Below are 25569 nucleotides of genomic sequence, written 5' to 3'. Positions count from 1 at the left end.
AGTCAACTGGATGGGTTTTAAGGAAAATCCACACACAGTTTAGTGATAATGCTAAAATGTGTATTTGTAAAACTAGAAATGTTTTCGTATTGCCACGTGATGTAGCAACTGCTCAGTGTCAGTAATCCTTAATCCAAAATACCGCCATACAACAGACGTAGAGGTTTTTTTTTGCTACCAGCTCACTGTCAACCTCCTCTGCATCCATCTTCGCTCTGGTATTTCTGCGCTGCGCACAAACAAGTGACGACGCACACCACACACGTGCATGCCACAAATGCACTGCCTTTTTTGTTTGTTTTTCTCTCTTTTTTTTAAACAGCAAGGAAAATCATCAAACTGTTATCAGAAAGTTTGTGTTAACAAGTCCACACAGTTATTTATTTAATATAATTGCAATATTTTGCTGTCATATAATTGCACAGGCTGACATCGCGATTGCGATGCGATTAATTGTGCAGCACTAATTGTAATATTATCCAATAGCAAAATATCAAAACTCTTTGGTCATTTTTGAGTGGGATGTTAATGGTCTAATCAGATTCAATGAATTATGCTAAACTAGGCTAAAAGTGTCCTCGCCAAACTCAGAGATGGGCTGAATGGATTCCAAAAACGGGAGCTAAGAAATAAGCCTATTTTCAAAAAAAGTGGAGTGTCCCTTTAAAAATATGGTATGCTTTAAGTTTGTAAAATCTAATTAAATTATACAAAAAATATGTTTTAAACCTCAAAGTTTTATACATGTTTCACAATAATTTTGGCAAAAGAAAAAAAATACCCAAAGCACGGAGTATAGTCTAGTTTTTTGCATGAATGACAACGTAGGCACACGGTCAAATGCACAAAAGTTTCCCAAAGTATATTATAATTTACTTGTATGTGTACATGTGTATGTTCGACGCATGCATATTGCAACAAAATGCAATGCATATCCTGCGCTACATACTACACTCTCCTGTAGGCGCATGTGGGACGTATGCATATGTGTAAAAAATGGACCATACTTTGGAGCTTTGACCATACATAACTTTTTTGTATTTAAAGTATTAAAATCATTTAGTTGTGGCAAACCATTGCAATATGCACATTTGCAATACTTCGCTATACCTTGCATCCCTATCTATATTTCTAGGTTTTGTGGCATGGCCAAACTGCCAAAAACTTGGATTCAACACTGTATGCTGTCATCATAGCACTTTGTGTCGTTATATGTCAAAACAATATGGCTCCTATTATAAAATGAAAAAGCTGTTTACAAAGGAAGTACCGGATTATTGTTGCTATGTTTTCTCCTTCTATCTGATCTGTTATATTTACCAGTATCACATGTGTAAATGGATTTGTATCAGTTTCATATGTTAAATATGTCAAACTTCTCCTCTAACTTTTGCCTCAAAAGGCAATTTGTGATGTTGAAAAATCGAAAATGAAGGATACAAAGACATTTGTGACCCTGACTGTGACATTCAGGCTAATGTAATTTGATTGAGATCTGGAATATCAAAGTTTGTTTTCAGTCATTGGTTTTAATCTTTGACCTCAGTCAGTATTACAGATATCAAGGTTATATTTTCACAGATTGTCCTTTAAAACCATAAATCAGCCAAAAATGATTACTTTAACTGTTGCTGAAGCAAAGCCTCAAGCTGATTGGTTGTAAACATATTCTCATGGAGATGTGTGGTCAGGTTTCTTTAAAATATTTTCATTGAACCACCTTAATTTATCTCTTGTGTTTTCCTCAGCCTCCTGTAGGAGTTCCAGGGTCACAGCCACTCCTGCCAAACAGTTTGGACCCAACCAGACCACAAGGTAGCATCTGTCTTCAGTCCCTCATATCAAACACATCAGAACAAGAGTACTTTACGCCCTGTTCAGATCATAGATATTATATACGTAGACGGCGATGCCTCATAGACTGATGCTGCCTATTGGAGCTGATGTATCCACGCAGCCGCCACCTTGGATCGGTCCCCAATGTACCCTCTAGGGGTGACCTCGACTAAGGATTTACATATTCGAATCAGAATTGTCGAATCTTTTCATAGTCGACCGATAGTCGAATCATCTATGTGTGTGTGCATGGGTTGGGAGGGGGTCAGACCAGGTACAAATTGCTTTTATTTTCTTTCACAAGCAGCACACATAAACAACTTTCTGATAAAGTGACCAAAACTGTATTTCAAGTGATGAACGAAGACAAAACTGACGATGCATTTATATATTTTTAAGTAAAATGTAAGGCAACATTTGTTTAATTATTCATAACATTTTAAAGCCACGATCTACAGAACATCACACAAAAAAACTTTTTGATAACTAAACCTAAAAATATACCGCAAAGGTGATCCTGCCTTGGAAACCCCGGCTACAATTCAGTGTTTTTATTTAATTTGGAGATTTAGCGCGTCAAAGCAGTCATGACCCAAAAAAACGACAAATGAAAAATGACAAATAATTTGTGATTGTTACTGCAAATGATAAAAACTAAGCTTTATATGCAACTCATTAAACGTTAATTTATAACAAGAAAAACACTGAAATGAATGATTACAGACACTACGTGTATTATTTAACACAGAAATACCTGCTTGCTTGCTTTGACTTTGATGATCTCTGTATTCACTTTAGATACAAAAAAGACCTGATGATATTATTTATTTCAGGAATCTCTTTGCTATCATTTGAAAGTGAACACCGACCGTAATAATAAATCACAAGAAAGACAGTCGTGTCAGGCATAAATATTGGTTCGGTGCAGATATTTTCCGTTTCATCACCGAAATTTAAAGAAACGGCTTACCTGTTTTGTAGTTTAACTTTTGACAAGATAACCACTATGTTTTAAATACATTTTAAAAACTTATACCCGTCGAAAAACATCCGTTTTTTAATGTTTAGTTTGATGAACTCCTAAATATGAGACGCAGACCACCTAGCGCGTTCGCCTAAATTGCATGTGCAAGCATGGCCAGCACGCAATAGCGCAACATTGATACAATGAAAAGCAATCCAAAATGTACAGACTTAAATTAGATCAGAATTTACGTTTATAATAAATATATATTTGTTTAATAAAATAAGGTCAGAAGTATCAAAGTGCAGAACAAATGTGCAAAATGCCTCAAGTGCACGGAAACAAAACAAAAGCCAAAGAGATAAATCAGATAACCCAGAGTGATTTATAAATAAAATAAAATAAAGAAATTATTAAAAGAATGAAAGTATAGCCAGAATTGCCAGCTTTGTCTTTTAAATGTAGAAACAAAAAGGCAATGGTTTATTAACATAGGAACCTCTTTTTGGACGTGTAGCCCTGTCACAGGGATTGTTGGATTTATTAACGCATTTTAAAAATATTTATTGAAAGCTGATACTTCACATATTATTTGCAGGATTATAATAATATGCTGTATATTAATATATTGGGAGAAAACTGTTATATGTGAAATCAGATAACGTGTGCACCCATACGGCCAAAATTGAATGATCCTCATTTCAAAACACATCTGCTACGATTCGACTGTGAGATTGGAGGTCGAATCAGGCTTCTCCTATCGATGCATCGAATCTTCGACTATTCGGGGTCACCCCTAGTACCCTCCTTCATTTATTTCTACTAAGGAAGGTGTATCCCCAAATAATCATAACTTCCTGAATTTTCCCCCGATTTTCTCAACTTTGTTGTGTCGCTGGACACTCCCAATTCCTGTCGCCAATGTCACTATCGAGTCACCAAGCTTCCATTTAAATAAATGAGATCATGTCACCAATTAATCAAAAAGGAGATTAATGATGATAGAGCTAGGATGAGATTTTTTGGGTGTACCTTTGGATAACCTTGCTTGATATCTGTTATCGTATTTTTTAGGACATCCAAACATGGGCGGCCCAATGAGAATGAATCCTCCCAGGGGGATGGGGGGCATGGGCCCTCAGGTAAGCACATTATTTCATGTTTCATCCTCATATGGCTGCAAATAGTTTTTTCACACATTTGTTTCTTTCGATTTGGAATTATCAACTTTTGTACAACCATGGTCATCATTAAACACCACTGATGAGGGTATCCATATGGCCCATAAACAGTAATAGAGTATTCAGAAATTACTGTATCCAACTTCCCCTGTACTTTTGAGAACTGTTCAAAAATATTTCTGTATTGTGCCGAATAAGACGATCCTGATTATAAAGGCCCCCCTCACTTTTTTAAAGCGTACCTTTTGGAAAAAATTTTTTTTTGAAGACCAACTCTTGTCTTTTGTAAAATGAATGCTTTAATTTGAAAAAACTTTTCATATGTCAGAGGGGACCAGTTTGGTTCCCCACATTCTGAAATACTTTTAATATGGCATACAGTACCATATATAACCTGCAGTCCATCTGGATTTAATAACAGTTAGTTCAGGCTCTCCATCTCATTGTGAAAAAAGGGTTGCATATTAATATTTTAATAACGTAGAAGTCTGCCTTAATGTAAACGACTACTTTATCAGGGTGCTTCAGTCCAGATGAACTTGTTTGTGTATTTGGCGCCACCTACTGCATGTTTGTGGGTGTACAATATGATTGACATGTAATCATCTAGAGCTCAGAGACATTGTCTTATATTCGGGACAATATGGTGCATTCAAAAATCATGTAGGGCAAGACAGAGTACCCTCGCATTTGGTAGTTACACATTCTTGTGATCCTTTATTCTCAACTGAAGACATCAAAGGCAGCAGAATTAAGAGCCTGAACCCTCTTATTATTTATTTGTCACCTGTGCTGTAAAACAAAGTCCTTCCCTCTTCTGCCCCTCTCGCTGTCATTCTCGCTTTTGGCGAGCGAGGTGGTTCACAAATCGGCAGCTGGTGCAGCATCTGTTCGACAAAACGTGTAGAGCGTGGAACAAAGGCTCGGGTTAGAATAAAACAACCCGAGGCCTCTATGCCTCTGTCACACTTTGCCCTCCGCCCACAGGCAGCCAGACAGGTGGGCCGCCGTCTGCCTCAGCAGAACTTATTTAGCATAGAGTAGTAGATCGCTTCCCAACCTGCTTGGTTGGATCACTTTCACTCGACCATCGCCGATAGTGGTCGATAAGCTGTGTTTTCTGTACCAGTGTGCTGATGAATATAAATCATGTTTAGATTTCTGTAGATTGAGCTTGCAGTCGGATTTGAATGTGATGATATTAAAACACAGTGTAGTGTAAATAAATGGCAGTACATCAGGTCTGTTGCATTGTCTTTTTTGAGGCTGCGCTCAGAAACATTACTATTGCAACTAGTGGTTCTTTAAGGCAGGGGTACCCAAACTTTTCTACCTGAATGTTTGGGAAATACAGGTTAAAGTCTCATAATGTAATTATAGCAGGGTTTTCACTGGCTGGGTCACATTTTACATCTTAGTGGAGAGTAGACTTTATACGTATAAAATGTGTTAATGTAACATTTAGAAAAATTAAATGTTACTTACACAGATTGGTCTTAAAGGATTAGTCCATTTTCTTAAAAAAAATCCAGATAATTTACCCACCACCATGTCATCCAAAATCTTGATGTCTTTCTTTGTTCAGTCGAGAAGAAATTATGTTTTTTGAGGAAAACATTCCAGGATTTTCTCATTTTAATGGACTTTAATGGACCCCAACACTTAACAGTTGTAATGCAGTGTAAAATTGCAGTTTCAAAGGAATCTAAACGATCCCAAACGAGGCATAAGGGTCTTATCTAGCGAAACGATTGTCATTTTTGTCAAGAAAAATAAAAAATATGCACTTTTAAACCACAACTTCTCATCTTTCTTCAGTCGTGTGACCGCCAGCGCGACCTCACGTAATACGTCATCACGTCAAGAGGTCACGGATGACGTATGTGAAACTACGCCCCAGCGTTTACAAGTTTGGAGATAAAGGACCATTCCGACGTTGTTGTATGTGGAATGATACTAATTAATGTCTTTGTGTCAGTTTATTGTTTAAAATGGTCCACAAATTTGCGTTTCATATATGTAACACGTGACCTTTCCAAGCCATTACGCAATTACGTGAGGTTGCTCTGGTGAGTCGCACAACCGGAGGAAGACAAGAAGTGCATATTTTTTTATTTTTCTTGCCAAAAATGACAATTATGCCTCGTTTGGGATTGTTTAGAGTCCTTTAAGACTGCAATTTTAAACTGCATTAAAACTGTTAAGTGTTGGGGTCCATTAAAGTCCATTAAAATGAGAAAAATCCTGAAATGTTTTCCTCAAAAACATAATTTCTTCTCAACTGAATAAAGAAAGACATTATTATTTTGGATGACATGGTGGTGAGTAAATTATCTGGATTTTTTTTAAGAAAATGGACTAATCCTTTAACTACAAAGAACAAATTCTGTACAGACACTAAAGGTTAATCACAGATCCCTATAATTTACTCACCCCATGTCATCAAAGATGGTTTATGTCTTTCTTTGTTTAGTCGAGAAGAAATTACGTTTTTTGAGGAAAACATTCAAGAGTTTACAGTTTCAATGCAGTTTAAAATTGCAGTTTCAATGCAGCTTCATATGGCTCTAAATGATCTTAACTGAGGCATAAGGGTCTTATCTAGCGCAATTATTGTCATTTTTGTCAAAAAACATTTAAATATGTACTTTTAAACCACAAGTTCACGTTCCTGCACTAGCCGTGTAACACGCCAGCGCAACCTTACGTCTTACTACGTCAAAGGGTCACACATTACATATGTGAAACGCACACTTGTGGACCATTTTAAACAAAAAACTGACACAAAGACATTAATTAGTATCATTCCACATACAATAACGTCTAAACGGTCCTTTTTCTCCACTTTTGTAAACACTGGAGTGGTAGTTTTGCTAACGTCATGTGTGACCTTTTGATGTGATTACGTAATATGTAAGGTCACGCTGGTGCATCACACGGCTAGTGCAAGACAAGAAGTTTTTTTGTGTGAAAATGACGATCGTTTAAGATGACATGGGGGTGAGTAAATTATCAGATTTTTTTATGAAAGTGAAATATTCCTTTAAGCTGCAGACACAAAGGCGCAATTATTAAAGTGTGTTCAATAAAAAATGTGTTTACCCTTTGCAGAGCTATGGGGGCATGAGACCTCCTCCCAACTCTCTAGGTGGTCCAGGGATGCCCGGCATGAACATGTGAGTTTTCAAGCATTGACGCCTCCAGTAACAGTCTCTGTAATCCTGTTAAAGCGAGTTTATTAATCTTCTTTTGTCCCTCCCTTACCTTACAGGGGGCCTGGAGGACGTGGCCCCTGGCCAAACCCGAATGCTAACTCGGTAAGTTGTCCTTATCAGCGAGACCTTCTCTGTAGCTACAGATGGAGGTGCGATCTAGAGGTCTTCACGGGTTCACTTACATCCAAAAACCCGAGGTCCGACCCGAGCGGTTTCAGTTCTAAAAGTTCACGGGTCAGGTATAATAAAAGCGTCATCGGGTCTCGGGTAATTTAAAATTAAAATTCGGGTCAGACTCGTGTCTCATTTTGTCTCAGGGCCGGTCTTTCTTTAAAAATATATATATATATATTTATGCATGTCGAGTTTCGGGTCGGGTACATATCTTTGGTCCCGAGAAGACCTTTAGTGTGATCCTCTGTGCTTTATTTAATTGTTACACACTGCAAAAAATTATTTTCAAGAAAAAAAATCTTAGAATTTTTGTCTGGTTTTCAGTAAAGATATCTAAAAATTCTTAAATTAAGATGCTTTTTCTTGTTGAGCAAAACGACCCAAGAAAATAATTCTAGTTTTTAGACCAAAAAAATTAAATTTAATTGATTTTCTCCATAAAACAAACAAAAAAAATCTCCCAATGGGGTAAGCAAAAACTCTTGAACATTTTCTCTTAAACACTAAATTAAAAAAAATTCAAGAAAAAATAGCTAACCTCATTGACAGATTTTTTTTGTTTGTTTTATGCACAAATTCACTTAAATTTGATATTTTTGGTCTAAAAACTAGACTTATTTTCTAATTTTTCTCATCAAGAAAAAGCATCTTAATTTAAGGATTTTTAGATATTTTTACTGAAAACAAGACAAAAATGCTAAGAATTCATGAATGTCTTACACTGGAAAAAATGAATTTCAAGAAAAAAATTCTTAGTATTTGTGTGTTTTTTTCAGTAAAAATATCTAAAACTTCTTAAATTAAGATGTTTTTTTTCTTGATGAGCAAAACAAACCAAGAAAATAGGTCTACTTTTTAGACCAAACATATCAAATTTAAGTAATTTTGTGCATAAACAAGCAAAAAATCTGCCAATGGGGTAAGCAAAATTTTCTTGATTTTTTTCTTGAATTTAGTGTTTAAGTAAAATGTTCAAAAATGTTTTGCTTACCCCATTGGCAGATTTTTTTTATTCACAAAATCACTTAAATTTGATATTTTTGGTCTAAAAACTAGACCTATTTTCTTGGTTTGTTTTGTACGGAGCCCGTAAGGGGTCACTTTGGTGTATTTTTTTAGACCACACTATTGCGTTCCCACGCAATACTTTTGCGTTCCCACGCAATACTTTTGCGTTCCCACGCAAGACTTTTGCGTTCCCTCGCAATACTTTTTGCGTTCCCTCGCAATACTTTTGCGTTCCCTCGCAATACTTTTTGCGTTCCCTCGCAAAACTTTTGCGTTCCCCCGAGAAACCTTTTGCGTTCGCTCGCAAAAAGAGAATACTGTTTTCTCGAGAAAGCACAGCGCTTCACAGCGTCACCTGAGGCAGTTCATTAGGCAATGGCATCATTGATGCCTACTGTTTGAAGATATGATATAACGTAGGTTACGCATGTAACCATGGATCTGTGAGACCGAGGGATGACCGTCACTACGGTCTAAAAAGGAATGATCACCTTCGTTCTGCCTATCACCGAGACCATATGTCAACAAAGTCATGTCCATGACCTCCGGAAGCAGAACGACCCGCGTCTATAAATAGCAGAGAATGCTCCCGGTTCAGTCTCCTACCTTGAGCGCCTCAGAATGGTCCGAGCGACAAGGATAGTGACGGTCATCCCTCGGTCTCACAGATCCATGGTTACATGCGTAACCTACGATCTGTTTCGACCTCACTCTGACCGTCACTACGGTCTAAAAAGGGATGACACATACCAACAGAGTCGCGAGGAACCCAGGATCAATTAGAACCTCGCTCAGTCACAGACATGAGGGCAGCGTCGCCGACCGGAGCTGGTCGAGTCACATCCACCCGGTAAAATCTTGTAAAAGTGCATGGCGTAGACCACGAAGCCGCTGCACAGATGTCGCTTGCTGCCACACCCTTGAGGGCAGCCCAAGATGTAGCCATACCCCTAGTAGAATGAGCCCTTGTACCTGTTGGAACTGGTATCCCCTGAGCCTTATAGGCATGGGAAATAACCTCCACCAGCCAATGAGATAACCTCTGTTTGGAAAGCGGCAGTCCCTGCCTTGCCGCCCCATAACAGACAAACAGTTGAGAGTGCGTTCTTCTTAAAGCCTGTGTACGGATCAGATAGGCTTTCAAGGCCCTGACTGGACACAATGTGCTAAGCTTGTCATGCTCTGCCTGTGAGGCAGCGGAAGGCTGGAATTGGGCCAGCTCCAACACCTTGTTCATGGACTGCTGATCAAGCACTTTTGGCAGGAAAGCTGGATTCGGCCAGAGTGACACGCCAGTGCCCCCTGCCTGCCACCTCAAACAGTCATCACTAACGGAGAGAGCACACAGCTCCCCGACTCGTTTGGTTGAACAGAGAGCCAAGAGAAATGCTGTCTTAAGAGACAAAGACCGTAGATCTGCGTCTGCAATAGGCTCATAAGGACCTTCAGTGAGAGATGTCAGAACTGTAGGCAGGTCCCAGCTTGGTGCCCGCAAAGTGCGACCTGGACGTAACCGGCGGGCTCCCCTTAAGAACCGGCTAATCAGAGGGTGCCTACCCAGGGATGTGTTATCTGCCCCCTGGTGAAAAGCTGAAATGGCCGAAGCATAGACCTTAATCGTACTGGCTGCTTTGCCCAGATCAAAATGGGACTGCAAGAAGCATAATACTTGTGGCACGGGACAAACCGTTGGCTCGATGCCCAAGCCAAAACACCACTCCGAAAAGATCCTCCATCTGAGTGCGTAGCCAGCTCTGGTAGATGGGGCCCTGGCATTATTAAGTGTCTCCTGTACAGCCTTATCTAGCTGTCCATCGATGGGCTCTGCAGGGGCCAAACCCATAGACGCAGGGCTCCCGGGTTCGGATGCCAAATCCGCCCGTCTGCTTGCGTCAGGAGATCTGCTCTGCACGGCAACTGCCATGGCTGACCCTGCAGCATCCGGAGGAGTTCTGGGAACCATGGCCTCGCCGGCCACCGTGGCGCGACCAACAGGACTGAGTGTTGGCCCTCTCTGATCCGTCGGAGAACCTGAGCTATGAGAGGGAGTGGAGGAAAAGCGTATAACAAGCCTGTTGGCCAGTCTTGCGACAGAGCATCCAGGCCCGAACTGCCCTCCTGCCCCATAAGGGAGTACCATTCTGGGCAGTGTGTTGTCTCCGCTGAAGCAAAGAGGTCCATCTGGGCCACACCGTAACGCATCAAGATCTGAACAACTACGTCGGTGTTCAACCTCCACTCTCCCGGGAGTGGCCCTGTCCTGGAGAGAATGTCGGCCGCTCTGTTCTCCACACCTGGGATGTGCACTGCCCTCAGTGAGGAAAATCGAGGCCATACCCATATCAGCAACTCCTCTGCCACCTGGAGGCATCGCTGGGACCTCGTGCCTCCCTGGTGATTGATATGATACACTGCCGAAGTGCTGTCTGTCCTCACCAGAACATGTTGGCCTTGCAACTCTGGCAGGAATTTCTGAAGAGCAAGATGAATGGCCTTCAACTCGAGGACATTTATGTGCTCCTTCATCCACAGCGGCTGCCATGTGCCCCTCACTGCCCTTCCTTCCCAGACAGCCCCCCAGCCTGTCAGGGACGCGTCCGTTGAGATGACCTGCCTCCTGTGGGGAAGGCCCCCCAGTGGGACACCTTGTAAAATGAACTCCCGGTTGCTCCAAGGGCGTAGGGCTTTGATGAAGGTTTGAGATATACGCAGTTTCCTCTGCCTGTCGTCTCTGGGGTGAAGATGGAAAGCATTGAACCAGCACTGCAGGGGGCGTGCCCTCAGCAGGCCCAGAGGAATCACTGCTGCTGCTGCGGCCACCAAGCCCAGTAGCTTTTGAACTCTGTGAGCTGTGACAAGGCTGCCCAAGTGGAACTGCTTCGTCATGTTGATCAAGCTGTCTGCTCTTTGTGAAGTGAGAGATGCAGTCATGCTTACCGAGTCCAGAAAGATGCCGAGGAACTCTGTCTGTTGGCGGGGTTGCAGGTTGCTCTTTCTGTGGTTGACCGTGAAGCCTAGCATTTGAATGTGGGCCAGAACTGTGCTCGTGTCTCGTACTACCTGCTCCTGAGAGGGGGCGCACATGAGCCAATCGTCCAGGTAGGGCAAGATCTTCAACCCTCGAGCCTGGAGGGGGGACAGCACAGCTGACACCACGCGAGTAAAGACCCTTGGGGCCAGAGAAAGACCAAAGGGAAGGACCTGAAACTGGAATACCCTGCCTTGAAAGGCAAAGCGCAGGCAGGGCCGGTGTTCTGGACAGATTGGGACGTGGAAGTAGGCGTCTTTCAGATCCAGGGACGTGAACCACTCCCCCTGCTGGATAGACTGCATCACCACCCTTGTGTGGACCATTTTGAAGGGTAGCACCTTGAGATATCGGTTCAAGGGCCTGAGGTCGAGAACAGGCCGATGACCGCCGTCTTTTTTTGGAACAATAAAGTATTTGGAGTAAAACCCAGTGAGCTGTGCGCTGGGCGGTACTTCTGAGATGGCCCCTTTCAGAAGTAACTCCTGGACCTCTTTGACGAGGACGGACATTAAAACAGGGTCTTTTACGGACGTTATCTTGATCCCTGAAAACGTTGGGGGTCGCCGCCGAAATTGTAATCGGTAGCCGCGAGCCACCGTAGCCACGACCCAAGGGTCTGGCACAATGCCTTCCCAGGAGGTCCGTGACAGCTGGGAAGGACAATCGACGGGCGACCCGGAACTCCTATGCAGGACCGCCACCGCGGCCTGCACCCCTGCCTGTGCCCCGCTGTGGTCCTCGTCGTCCCTTAATTCTGGAATTTGAGGCTGTACGTCGGTCAGGTGCACGAAATCGCCAGTCCCGTGCCTCTGGGTTGTCACCTGCTGATGGAGGCCGGGTAGGCTGCCGCAGCCTATACCTACTGACAGGTGGGCGGCCGGCAGTTGAAGCAGACCTAGAGCAAACCCTCTGGACAGCTTCCCTAGATGCTGCAGTCCGTTCAATCCGATCAAGCACCTCCTGGAATCCAGGGTGAAAGACGTGTCCTGGTACCACAGGGAGGTTGAGTAGCTCCTGTCTGATGGCATCTGGCAGGGAGGTTTGTGCCAGCCAAACTTGTCTGCGACACAGCACTGCAGAGGCCATAGCATCCCCCACGTCACGTGTCAGCTGGGAGTGGGAAGACAGAGCCGCGTCGACCAGGGCCCTGGAATCATGATCGTCTGGGCCCAGTGTCTTCCGTAGAGCCGCCAGGGTGATGGCTAGAGCGTTACCCATACGGGCCGCTCGAGCTGATGCGTTGAAGGAATTAGTGACCAGACGGTCCGTCTTGGCACACTCCTTGCGAGGGCACCGTGGATCGGAGGATACACGGGAAAACCCCAGAGACGTCAATGCAGCCATAGGCGACTCAACTGGTGGCATGTTCCCCAGTCCAGTTTCAACCGGATAACTAGCATTTGCCAGCTGGCGACAACCTGCATTAAACTGGGGCCGTTTCGAATTTGTACCCCATGATGACCTCAGCATTGCAGTATAGTCATCTGCTACAGGTATAGAAGGCCGTGGTTCAGGTCGGGAGATGCCCTCCCAAACACCTCCAGCGGGAGCCGGGGCAGATGTAGGTCCCTGAAGGCCCAAAACCTTGGCAGCGCTCAGCACCCGTGACATCAGGGAACTGACAGGGGCCTCTCCTGGCTCCGTGGAGCCGTCAGCTGGCTCAGCAGAGCTGGAACATAGCTCCCCTTCGAGGTCGTCGCCACCTGTGGTGTCGTCCACCACTGTGTGTGAAGCGCATAGGGATAACACATATACATAGTCTTGATGTTACTCCTCGCCGAACCTCAACGGCCTGCAAGAGAGGGGATCCTCATGTCATAAGTCCTGTAGGTTACCTTCTAACTTGTCAAACCTCAGTGACAGACCCTGCAGAGCAGCAAGGATCTCGAGTGACCCCGTGTTGCTGCTTTCTGCCACCGCAGCTGAGGCAGGGGGCTTAACAGATTTGGGTGGCTCAACCTGGGTAACTCCATGGGGGAAATCCCGCTGTCGATCACGCGAACGTGAACGCTTGCGCTTGTGTTTATGCCCATGCCTACTGGAGAGGGACGGCTGGTCAGGGGAGCGCCGCTTCCCGCTCCCTTCCTCACGCACATGGCCGCGCACCTGGCTGGCCCGGCGCCGTCGCTCGTCCCTGGAGAGATCGGAGGCTGCACTACAGGGATTGTCCAAGTCTGCCAGCACGTGGGCAGCTCCAAGGCATGTGGGGCACTCCCTGTGCCCATCCCTGGAACTCATGGAGGCGTTGCAGATCCTGCTGTAGTGGGAAGCCATTGCAGCAACACAGAATCCCAATATAATGCGTGGAGTCCTCCTCCAGCAATCCGCCAAGGTAATACGGTGGGCCGCACCAGCGCACGAATGCACTTAGCGGTCGCACACTAGCCCCACCAGCTGCAAACAGGGGTATAGGGTGTGTCAGAGGGGAGTATTGCAGGAAAAAGTGTGATTGTAGCCGCCACTCAAGGCGAAAAAAAGCACCTAAGAGCAGAAAAGCACAACACACAGTATTATGATGGCCCGCACCGGCGCACGAATGCACTTAGCAGGCACACACTAACCCCTTACCAGCTGTGAACAGGGGTATAGGGTGTGGGGAAATACTGCCACAGCCCGCACCAGCACGTAAACGCACCTAACAGACTGAAATAGTGAACAGAAAACAAAATAATAACAGGGCTGTTTATAATGTACTGGAAAAAACAGCCCCCAACCAAATAATTCAACAAAAAATAGCACTAGCAGCAGACACAATATACCAGCTGAAAACAGCAGTAAATACAAACACAGGTAAAATGGCGGCCCACACCAGCGCGCGAACGCACTTAGTGGGCTCGCACAAAGCCCACGGCTGCGAACAGCAGTAGAGGCACACGGATAAACAACTTAAATTACCCAGAAATCTAGTGCATATAAGTTTAAATGAAAGGTATATACCTAAAAATAATAAGTCAATACACAAACCACAACAATTCTCGGGGGCACAAGGCACCCGCACCGTTTAGGTAGCGAATTAGTGGAATGCAACAAGAAAACAGTCAGGAATTTCTTACCTGAATACGTATTCTCTTACTCACGGTCTCGTATGAGGCGATCAAGGTGAGAGACTGAACCGGGAGCATTCTCTGCTATTTATAGACGCGGGTCGTTCTGCTTCCGGAGGTCATGGACATGACTTTGTTGACATATGGTCTCGGTGATGGGCAGAACGAGGGTGGTCATTCCTTTTTGGACCGTGGTGACGGTCAGAGTGAGGTCGAAACAGATCTACTGTTATTAAAGAATTATACAGTATTTCTTTGTATTTAAGTCCAAGTTCAAATGAACAGTGGCATGTAAGACTAGTCTTGCATATTTAGTTCACTCCAAAATGGTCTAGTATTGTCACTTAACTTATGCTGCTTGACTTCTCAGCATAAAGATCATTATTAAATTAATATTAAATATTTCAAATTTAGAAATAGGCTACCCCATGCCATCTAATAAAGAAGTGGGTACTCCGTGTGTGCCGTGTACCCAGCACTACACCATATGGCATCATTGATGTCCGCTGTTAATAGATATATAACTACTGTTATTAAATAATTATATTGTATTTCTCTGTACTCAAGTCCAAGTTCAAAATAAAACTCTATGAACCTCTCCATTGTGAAATGGTTTATATACATTTGCAGTGGAGCGGTTTGTAGAGTTTTGTTTTGAACTTGGACACAAACACAAAAAACACAATATAATTATTTAATAACAAAGTTATATATCTAACGGCGTACATCAATGATGCCATATGGCCCGGCGTTGCATTGCCCCTCGGATCTGATTTGTACCCCCTCTGTTTCATTTTTGTATTCATGGTTAAAATGTTCAACCTTTTGATTTAAATAATAATTTAACCTTATGCCCATATGGGATTTAAAATGTTCAGTGACATTACTGTCAGATTCAAACGTCTTTCGCGCTGAGCCAGACGGACGAGCTCAGCGCTGTCATATATAGCAACATGCAGTGTTTTCAAGCTCATAATGTTTATTTTAGATTTCAGACATTTAAATACACATAAGAACTGGTAAAACAATAGCCTACATTTAGTTTGTAAAATACACACTGATGTCTGTGGAAGCAGCAATACAAATCTATTCAAATAAGATAGTAATTTGCAAATAATAAATAAATATTATTTTCAAATAATAATAATAATTTGCCGACGTATCAGACAAACACAGTGGAAGTATAAAGTTTACTTTATTGTTATAAAGGCTATAATGAAAAGACGGGGATGCGCTTCTCCCTTGCGAAAAATAAGCGTGCTTAAATGTAATTTTATAAAGTGTACTTATTACATAAATATAATATACTTTAATACAGTTAAGTGTGAACTAAATGCAATCCCCTCGGCGCACTGAATGCACATCAAATGCAACCAACCTCAAATATATCATATATTAAGTTGAAATAAACTGTAATAAGTTGCCATTAAGAGTTAACTTAATTGTTACTTTATTACAACTTTATATCTACTTTCATAATTGCTTCTAGTGTTTTTACAATATAGGCTACTTAAAGTGCACTACACAATATAATGACATGAAATTAATGTGACTTAAAATACACTTTAATGTCGGTTAACAATAAACTTAAGTGTGGATTAAATCCGATGTTTTCAGCGAAATGAATACAAATTAAGTGTAATTAATTTCAAATGTATCACACATTAAGTTGAAAATAAAACCAATAAGTTGCCCATTATTGCAACAACTTATGTGGGTCTTTAATACAACTTTATATTTACTTTCATAATTGCTTCTAGTGTTTTTAAAATATAGTTAAAGTGCACTATTCAATCTGCTGTCAAGCAATTAATGTGAAATTAAAAATAAGTTAAAGTATATAACAGTACATTTAATTATTAATAAAATGTAATGTTTCAAATACAAATTTGCCAAATAAATTCAAAAATATAAAATTAAATTCAATCAGTTGAACTGTGATTTCAGTGCAGTAAAGCGATTTCAATGCATCTTTCTACAGTATGTACTTTAACTACTTGTATGTACTTCTCAAAATACTGAAAAACAAATCTAGTTAATTAAAATACGTATTCATTTCAGTTTAATGCATTACAAACAAACAAAAACCACAATGCTTACACTGACAATAAAACAGGGCTGGGTTTCCCGATAACGATTGAACTTAGCACTTAAGAGCGCTTTCTACGAGCTACTTAACAAACATTCGTTGTTCATTTACGTGCGTTTCCCAAAGATGCACGTGAAACGATCGCTCGCAGCTGGGTTTTAAGTGCTACTTACGAGTCGCTATCCATTTGTCAAGTGCTGAAATGTCACCAGTAGAATGACTCGAATTCGTAGCAGAAGTTTCTTTAGGCTAATGATCTTCAGCCGATGTGCACTAATATTTTTAATAATATATTTTCATTATTGTTCAAGACTTTTTAAATGTTTTAATAATTTATTAAATATTCTTTTCCGTATTTAGTTAGGACTCGTACCACTGCGAAATGCTTTCTGCGTTTTAGATTATTAATATAATTTGCTGTTTATTATCTATGTTTATTTATTATTATGGATTATTGCATTGTACCGTAAATATTTATTTGGTTTCTTTAATTAGATGCAATTTCCCTTCAAAACAATGTTTAGATGAATTATAGCAGCAATCGGTATGAACCATTTATCAATTTGGTATACCAACTTTTACCAAAATACAAAAAACTTTTACCAACTTGTACAAAATACGTTTTCCTTCTTTATTAATTTATGTTTAGTCATTTAAATTTGATTTCTCATTTGAATTTTAAATATATTATATTATATATTTAATATTAAATAAACAAAGAAGAACCCAATAAATAAATAAACATTTAAAACATTACATTATCGTCATTGCAGGAGTGCAATTTGCTGGTTGTCCTGTAGGTGACATTGTAACTCTGTTGTCTTACGATGCACTTATTAATGAACGATTACTCCAGAGCACTCGTAGATCTACGATGATTTTCAAGTGCAACTTAAGTTACGAAGCTTTTGGGAAACAGCCCGTAATTCTAAGATGATTCGTACGATCGTTTTTACGATCTACTTAGCCTTACGATGCTTTTGGGAAACCCGGCCCAGTTTGGTAGTCAAATAATTATGAATCGAATTTTTTGTTTTGCAAAAGTACATTTAATAAATGAATAATGAGTTGTATATGTCCAAACAAATACAAAAAATTAAAAAAAATTAAAAAAAACTCTTAGTTTAATATTGTAAAATTAGAATCAAACAAGTATCAATATTGAATAATTGCATCCCTTAGAAAAAACAAACAAACTCAAAGTTATTATTTTTTAACATTTTAACAGACAACAAAAAAGAACTGCATGAACTTTAAATTAACAAATCCTTTGGTAGGTCACTTCAGTCTAATTATCATTTATTAAATGTGTTTAGAAATATTGTCATGATAGTGTACTTTCTTTAAGTTAAACTTAAGAAAAGTGCACTTAAGTGTGTTAATAAATAGTGTCATTAAAGTGTATTCAATTTAAGTACATTAAGTGGTCTTTAATTTTAATTATATTATATTATCAGCAAGTGCACTTCTCACAAAGTATACTCTTATTGTTTTAAGCACACAAAAGTACGCTTTCAATACACTTAAGCACGCTAATTTTTCACAAGGGCTGTCAAGCAGCTATTACATAACAGAGCGAGGCCGACGAACGTGCTCTTAAACAGGAAATAATATATGGAATTATTTGTGCATCTTTAAATAATTGTAAGAATACATTTCCTTTAAATATAATTTTTGTCATATAAAGTTTTAAGAGATAATAATGTCTTTTCCACTTTTATTGCTTAGACTTGTTAATGCGGTTAACGTGTTTTGCGCATTTACGAGTTTATTTCAGTAATATTGCTGTGTTTAAGGTAATAATAATACAATTTACATGTCAAGCTTCCTTATCCGTTTATTAATTTCATCATGCTGTTGTGTTAAGTTATATGTAGATATTTATTGCCATATGAGACGTTCATTGCCGTTATATGAATACTCTCGTCTATTATTCAAATCGCGGAATAATGTGTGCATCTTTGAATAACTGTAAGAATACAGTTCCTTTGAATTTTTTTTTTTAATATAAATAAAAACAAAATAAAGTTTTGATCAAAAATAATGTTGTGAGGATATTGCCATTGCTGTGAATACTCTCGTCTACAATATGGATTATTACGCTGTTTAAATTTTGCTAGTGAGTTTCTGGTTACCTGTGCAGCTGCATATGGAGTGTTTTATGGAGCGCTTCATATAAAAAATATGTCGTTCCAAAGCGAGATCTCAATGTGTATTATTCATTGATGGTATAAATTAAGCCCCCAACAATTTCAAATGCCCCCTCAGTCATTTCATCCTGCAGCCGGGCCTATAGGCACCTTATTACATTTTATTTCAACTTAATATATTTGAAATTAATTACATTCAATGTGCACCCAGCGCGCCGAAAACATTGCACCCAATTCACATCCAAGTGCACCCAAGCCTGTTATATTTATGTAAAAAGTACACCCCATAAAAGTACAGATTTAAGCACACCCACCTCCCGCAAGGGAGGTGCGCATCCCCGTCCTTCAAACATGTATCATTATAACCTTTAAAACCACAAAGCAAACTTTATACTTCCACTGTGTTTGTCTGATACGTCGGCAAATTATTATTATTATTTGAAAAGAATATTTATTTACTACTTGCAAATTACTATCTTATTTGAATAGATTTGTATTGCTGCTTCCACAGACATCAGTGTGTATTTTACAAACTAAATGTAGGCTATTGTTTTACCAGTTCTTATGTGTATTTAAATGTCTGACATCCAAAACAAACATCACGAGGTTGAAAACAGTGCATAGTGTTGCCACATGACAGCGCCGAGCCCGTCCGCCCGGCCCAGCGCGAAAGACGTTTGAATCTGACAGTAATGTCACTGAACATTTTAAATCCCATATGGGGATAGGGTTAAATTATTATTTAAATCAAAAGGTTGAACATTTTAACCATGAATACAAAAATGCACAAACCAGATCCGAGGGGGCAACGCAACGCCGGGCCACACGGCATCCCCGATGTCCGCTGTTAGTAGATATATAACTTTGTTATTAAATAATTATATTGTATCTTCTGTACCTATGTCCAAGCTCAAAACAAAACTCCATAAACCGCTCCACCGTGAATGAATAAACCATTTCAGAATGGAGAGGCCTATAGAGTCCCACTTTGAACCTGGACCCAAACACAAAGAAACACAATATAATTATTTAATAACAGTAGTTATATATCTACAGCGGACATCAATGACGCCACACGGCGCAGCGCCGGGCACACGGCACGCACGGAGTACCCACTTCTTTATTAGATGGCATGGGGTAGCCTATTTCTAAATTTGAAATAATATTTTATATTAATTTAATAATGATCTTTATGCTGAGAAGTCAAGCAGCATAAGTTAAGTGACAATACTAGACCATTTTGGAGTGAATTAAATATGCAAGACTAGTCTTACATGCCACTGTTCATTTGAACTTGGACTTAAATACAAAGAAATACTGTATAATTCTTTAATAACAGTAGTTATATATCATATCTTCAAACAGTGGGCATCAATGATGCCAATGCCTAATGAACTGCCTCAGGTGACGCTGTGAAGCGCGGTGCTTTCTCGCGAAAACAGTATTCTCTTTTTGCGAGCGAACGCAAAAGGTCTCCCGGGGGAACGCAAAAGCCCCGCGAGGGAACGCAAAAAGCACCGCGAGGGAACGCAAAAGTACCGCGCGGGAACGCAATAGTGTGGTCTAAAAATATTCACCAAAGTGTCCCCTTACGGGCTCCGTAGTTTTGCTCATCAAGAAAAACCATTTTAATTTAAGAATTTTTAGATATTTTTACTGAAAACAAGACAAAAATACTAAGAATTTTTTACTTAGTTTTTTTGTCTTGTTTTCTAATATAAAATCTGAAAATTCTTAAATTGAGATACATTTACTTGGTAAGCAAGTGGCTTAAATTATTAAAATCAAAAGGTTTCTTACTTAAAATAAGTCAAATATCTGCCAGTGCAGTAAGAAAAATAAACTTAATATCAGTTTCAACTTAATTCAACAAACTGAATTTAAGTTTATTTTTCTTGCTGCAGTGGCAGATATTTTGACTTATTTTAAGTAAGAAACCTCTTGATTTTCATCATTTATTTCAATAAACAAGACTTAATATCTTAAGCCACTTGCTTGCCAAGTAAATGTATCTTAATGTAAGAATTTTCAGATATTTATATAAAAAACAAGACTAAAATACTAACAAAGACATTCATTTTTTGCAGTGTAAGTGGTGTCAGATGATCCTACAACAATATTCTGTGCAATGTAAAATAAGCAAACAAATGAGCGTGAATTATTTAATCGAATAATCCTAAATAACAGTTATGAAACTTTATTTGGAGCTTTACGATTGATGATTTCGCTTACATGTTTACAAATATATTTATGATCTTTCATTTGTGTTGACAGATAGCATACTCCTCCTCATCTCCAGGCAACTATGTGGTGAGTACCGCACATGAAGACCATTCATCTTGTTCAGAAGGACTACAAAAGTAGTTTACCTTTGAACACTGAAAGCATAACCAAGCACATATTAAAGTTTCTAAATGCATTGATTTTTGTTCCTGAGCAATTACTATCCTGCTTGGTTCCGTCCCTAGCGGCGCTTCTCTTAAAAAGTAAAAAATCTGTACATTAGTCAAAGCAGCTTAATGGTTCCCCGGTGTCTTTGTTTAAGAATCGCTTTTGTAGTTCTGCACCTATTATTACACAATAAGAAGCTAAACACAGCTTTGTGTGTGTGTTCGCTCCCTCAGGGTCCTCCAGGAGGAGGTGGTCCACCAGGAACTCCCATAATGCCAAGCCCAGGAGGTACAGTAGATCCGCTGCGTCTTCAAACTCATGACCTTTTGCACTGCAAATGCATTGCTCTACCACTGAGCTATACAGGACCCCATCGCATGTCATTCACATATACGCAGCTTTCATAATAAGCACAACAGGAACAATTCAGTGCTCAGTCCTTCACAAACACCCTGTTTAGCACCCTTTCTCGTCCCTCCGTACCCAACAGCCAATATGATTTCAAGGTTACCTGTACCTTTCTTGGCAGGACAACATGTGACTTCACTTCCCTTTTCCACTATTCCACTAATAATTATTTCACTTCACACGCTACTGTTTGATCTTGAACCACAGATTATGGGTGTGAGGTGTCTCTTTCTCTCTCAGAATCCATAAATCATTAAAAGAACACATTTATTATAGTGTTAAATTGAACCCAGTCATGTTTTGGATTGATCTTGCGTGTTCGGGCAGTCTGAATATGCTTGGGTGAGACTCTAGTCTAAGGTGACCAGATTTTTAAAATGAAAACCGGGGACTTTTCCGAGTTCAATGGTCAAAATATCATTAAAATCTAATTTGTTGTTATTAATGAATTAAAACACGAGTACAAAATCTTTTGTGAATGTTTTCATATTTTTTTTGTGGGTTCAGTGCAAAAAAATGACTTTCTTACTAAGTTTTTTTTTTTCAGTATAAATATCTAAAAATTCTTAAATCAAGATGCATTTCCTTGATGTGCAAAATCATCAATGAAAATAATTTCATACACTGCAAAAATTGATTTTCAAGAAAAAAATTCTTAGTATTTTTGTGCTGTTTTCAGTAAAAATATCTAAAAATCCTTAAATTAAGATGCTTTTTCTTGATAATCAAAAACACCCAAAAAAATAAGTCTAGTTTTTAGACCAAAAATATCAAATTTAAGTGATTTTGTGCATAAAACAAGCAAAAAAATCTGCCAATGGGGTAAGCAAAAAAAATCTTGAAAATTTTTCTTAAAACACTTTATTCAAGAAAAATTAGCTTACCCCATTGCCAGATTCATTTGCTTGTTTTATGCACAAAATCACTTAAATTTGATATTTTTAGTCTAAAAACTAGACTTATTTTCTTGGGTCGTTTTGCTCATCAAGAAAAAGCATCTTAATTTAAGATTTTTTGATATTTTTACTGAAAACAAGACGAAAATACTGATAATTTTTTTTCTTGAAAATCATTTTTTGGAGTGTAGCTTTAAAGGTATTGCAGAGGATTTTCTTTTTCTGTGTGGATCATCAAGACTATTCGTCCTCCTAGTTGTCAATCAGGAGTGTTGAGCAATTGCATTTTTTTTTTAAATGGAGAAAGCATTTCTTTTCTAAAATTTGAGAAAATCCTCCGCTACACCTTTAACCCGTTAATTGGCGCTGTCCCGTGAGCAGGACACCTACATTTATTTCAATATTTTCTATGTAAATGTGAATCTATCACGACAAACTATATATTGTTGGAAAGGTCTAAGAATGTAGTTTTCATATTTCAAAACCTTTTAGCAGTAATAATAATGCAGTAACTGTAATTTATTCATTTGTGACACAAGTATGCAGCAAACCTCATAGCAAACCAGCACAAACCTCAGTTTTTTGACAATTTTATGTATTAAAAATAATACTATATTGCATTTTTATTTATTACAAATAAATGTAAACTGCTTTAAAAAAATGAATATTTTCACCTCCAGACACTTCCCTAAAAAACGTTGAAGTGTCTTCTTTAAAACAAAAAAATCACCAAAATTAAAACCAAAATTAGACCAAAAAAAAGGCCAGAGTTATACTAATTTAAAGGTGTATATCACCTTTTCACCAACCCCCCACTCAAAAAGGGCTGCGCCAGTTAAAGGGTTAAGTCATTTTGCTCATCAAAAAAAAATGCACCTTGATTTTAAGAATTTTTTTATATTTATTCTGAAATTATTAAACAAGAAAGTCATTTTTTGCAGTGTTTCTAATTCAATTAATTGGACAATTTCTGTATATCAAAACATATATATAATTTATACAATGCACAGATATGACATACCTCATCAAATTTACTTCAAAAGTACGACTTTTGATAACATGATTGATGATAACTTCCTGACGCTTTTTAATGTCTCTCAATAATTTATCGCTAAAGCGGTGACGTACGATCATCAGTGTAGCTTGGACCCCCCTCTGCTGGTGAAAATAATCATTACATGATTGCTTCAGTCTGGTAGTCCAAAGGCTAAATGTTGAACGGGTTTTTCAGTGTATTTGCTGGTTGTTTTGGATGTCCTGTAAAACGGGGACATTTCCGGGGACAGCTCCAGTCGGCTTCAGAGCACCAAGAAAATGGGGACGTCTGGTCACCTTACTTTAGTCTCCTCCATTAGGAGATTATGGGGACAGAGCTTATCCTAGTCCCAGACTAAAATGCATGTTTGGCTGCCTTCATTTAAAAACATCTTGCATTCACATATCTTAACATGTTTCAGTGCCATTGTTTCGTCCCAAATGCACACCAGTGTTGTTCTTTGTATAAGGTGTGTTTGTAAAAACGTCTTAAATGCCCTAATATAATTTAAACAGCTCTCTGTTCTTTTCCAGACTCCACAAACTCCAGCGAGAACATCTATACGATGATGAACCCCATCGGACCGGGAGGCAACAGACCCAACGTAAGCATTGAATCGCTTTTCTTACAGAAAGATCCCAGTTAAACCTCTAAAATAAAGCTTTAGCTCATTTATAAAGTTTTAGGGATAATAGACACCAATGTTAAGATCACATGACCTGGGGCCAGTTGCATAAACACAGCTGGTAAATTAAGACTGTGTCTTAAGAACTAGTTAGGGCTTATCAGTCTTGCTTTTCAAATTGAAATGAGACCAGTATACATTTTAAAGGTGCAATGTGGGACTTTTAGAAAGATCTCTTGACAGAAATGCAATATAATATACAAAACTATATTGTCAGTGGTGTATAAAGACGTTACATAATGAATTGTATTGTTTTTATTACCTTAGAACGAGCCATTTTTATCTACATACATGGAAGTTGACGTCATGTTTCTACAGTAGCGTGTTTCATCCCTACTTTGTCTCAGACAATGACATGTTTGTCCTTTGGCAGCTACCGTAGCTTCTCGTTGCATTTCGAAATTGAGCTATGGACTGAGCTGTTGGTTGCAATTCGCAATCTCACCACTAGATGCCACTAAAAAAACACAATGGACCTTCAAACAGCTATGAACGGTTTTCAAGAAAAAATGTATTGACTAACTTGTAAGGCTAGTTTAAAACGTGTACGCAACCGGCCGAATAGATCTGTCCTACATAACAATTACTAAAAATAATAATAATTTTGTGCTTTATACAGCGATTATATAGACCGTTCTCAAGGAGCTTAATAATGCATTAACACGCAAAATGACATCTAAGCAATACAATGCCCCGTTATTTACAAGTGTTGGGTTGATTGTAACGGTTTCTCTTTCTCAGTTCCCCATGGGTCCTGGTCCGGATGGTCCGATGGGAGGTATGGGTGGCATGGAACCCCATCATATGAATGGATCATTAGGTAAAAAATGTAAACAGATAGATAAAAAATAAAATAGAAGTCAATGTAAATGTATATATAAAATAGTGTATAATTTATTAATTATTATGTTTTTTTGACAGGTTCTGCTGACATGGACGGGTTGCCAAAGGTAAGAAGTATTTAAGTTTGTTTGTTGGTCAGCCATCTGAGGAAGTGACATCATACCCATCAATTGATTTTGTCTCTTTTTTTTTATATCAGAACTCCCCCAATAACATGGCAGGCATGAACAACCCTCCAGGTACACCGCGAGACGACGGAGAAATGGGGGGCAACTTCCTCAACCCATTCCAAAGTGAAAGTGTGAGTAGAGTTTGACCCAAACCCGAAGTCCTGACACTCCTCTCACCTGTCAATCATGCAGCTCCGCCCAGCAGGCACTTAAAAGGCTGAACATAATAGCGGACTGGCCTATAAAATTAAAACTAAATTTGTTAGAGAACCTAATTGGATTTGTAAATTACAAATTAAGACCAAGAGTGAATGCTGGACATAGCTTTTGTATTGAAGGACCAGCAGTTTCCTAGACAGGGCAGGACTTTGAATGTTGAAAAGGCCTGCTTTAGGGTTTGGATATCAAAGTGTCCTGTCTATTGGTTACTGCTTTGTCAATGCAAATT

The 25569-nt window shown here is 39.5% G+C and overlaps 1 protein-coding gene across 2 annotated transcripts in view; it reads left to right on the top strand.

Annotated features, from left to right (window-relative positions):
- LOC129442895 (single-stranded DNA-binding protein 2) overlaps nt 1-25569 on the top strand; it is a 111433-nt gene that overhangs the window by 85583 nt on the left and 281 nt on the right. For both annotated transcript variants that reach the window (XM_055203210.2, XM_055203209.2), the window contains 10 exons: nt 1749-1815; nt 3875-3942; nt 7093-7157; nt 7253-7298; nt 20967-21002; nt 21317-21371; nt 23957-24027; nt 24850-24928; nt 25030-25058; nt 25151-25252. In XM_055203210.2, coding sequence (XP_055059185.1) covers nt 1749-1815; nt 3875-3942; nt 7093-7157; nt 7253-7298; nt 20967-21002; nt 21317-21371; nt 23957-24027; nt 24850-24928; nt 25030-25058; nt 25151-25252 — 618 coding nt within the window. The remainder of the gene's footprint in view (nt 1-1748; nt 1816-3874; nt 3943-7092; nt 7158-7252; nt 7299-20966; nt 21003-21316; nt 21372-23956; nt 24028-24849; nt 24929-25029; nt 25059-25150; nt 25253-25569) is intronic.

This window comes from Misgurnus anguillicaudatus, chromosome 2, assembly GCF_027580225.2.
Source record: "Misgurnus anguillicaudatus chromosome 2, ASM2758022v2, whole genome shotgun sequence".
In the NCBI taxonomy this organism is placed as follows: domain Eukaryota; kingdom Metazoa; phylum Chordata; class Actinopteri; order Cypriniformes; family Cobitidae; genus Misgurnus; species Misgurnus anguillicaudatus.
Note: the sequence above shows the minus strand (reverse complement) of the source record. Positions and strands in the feature narration are given on the sequence as shown.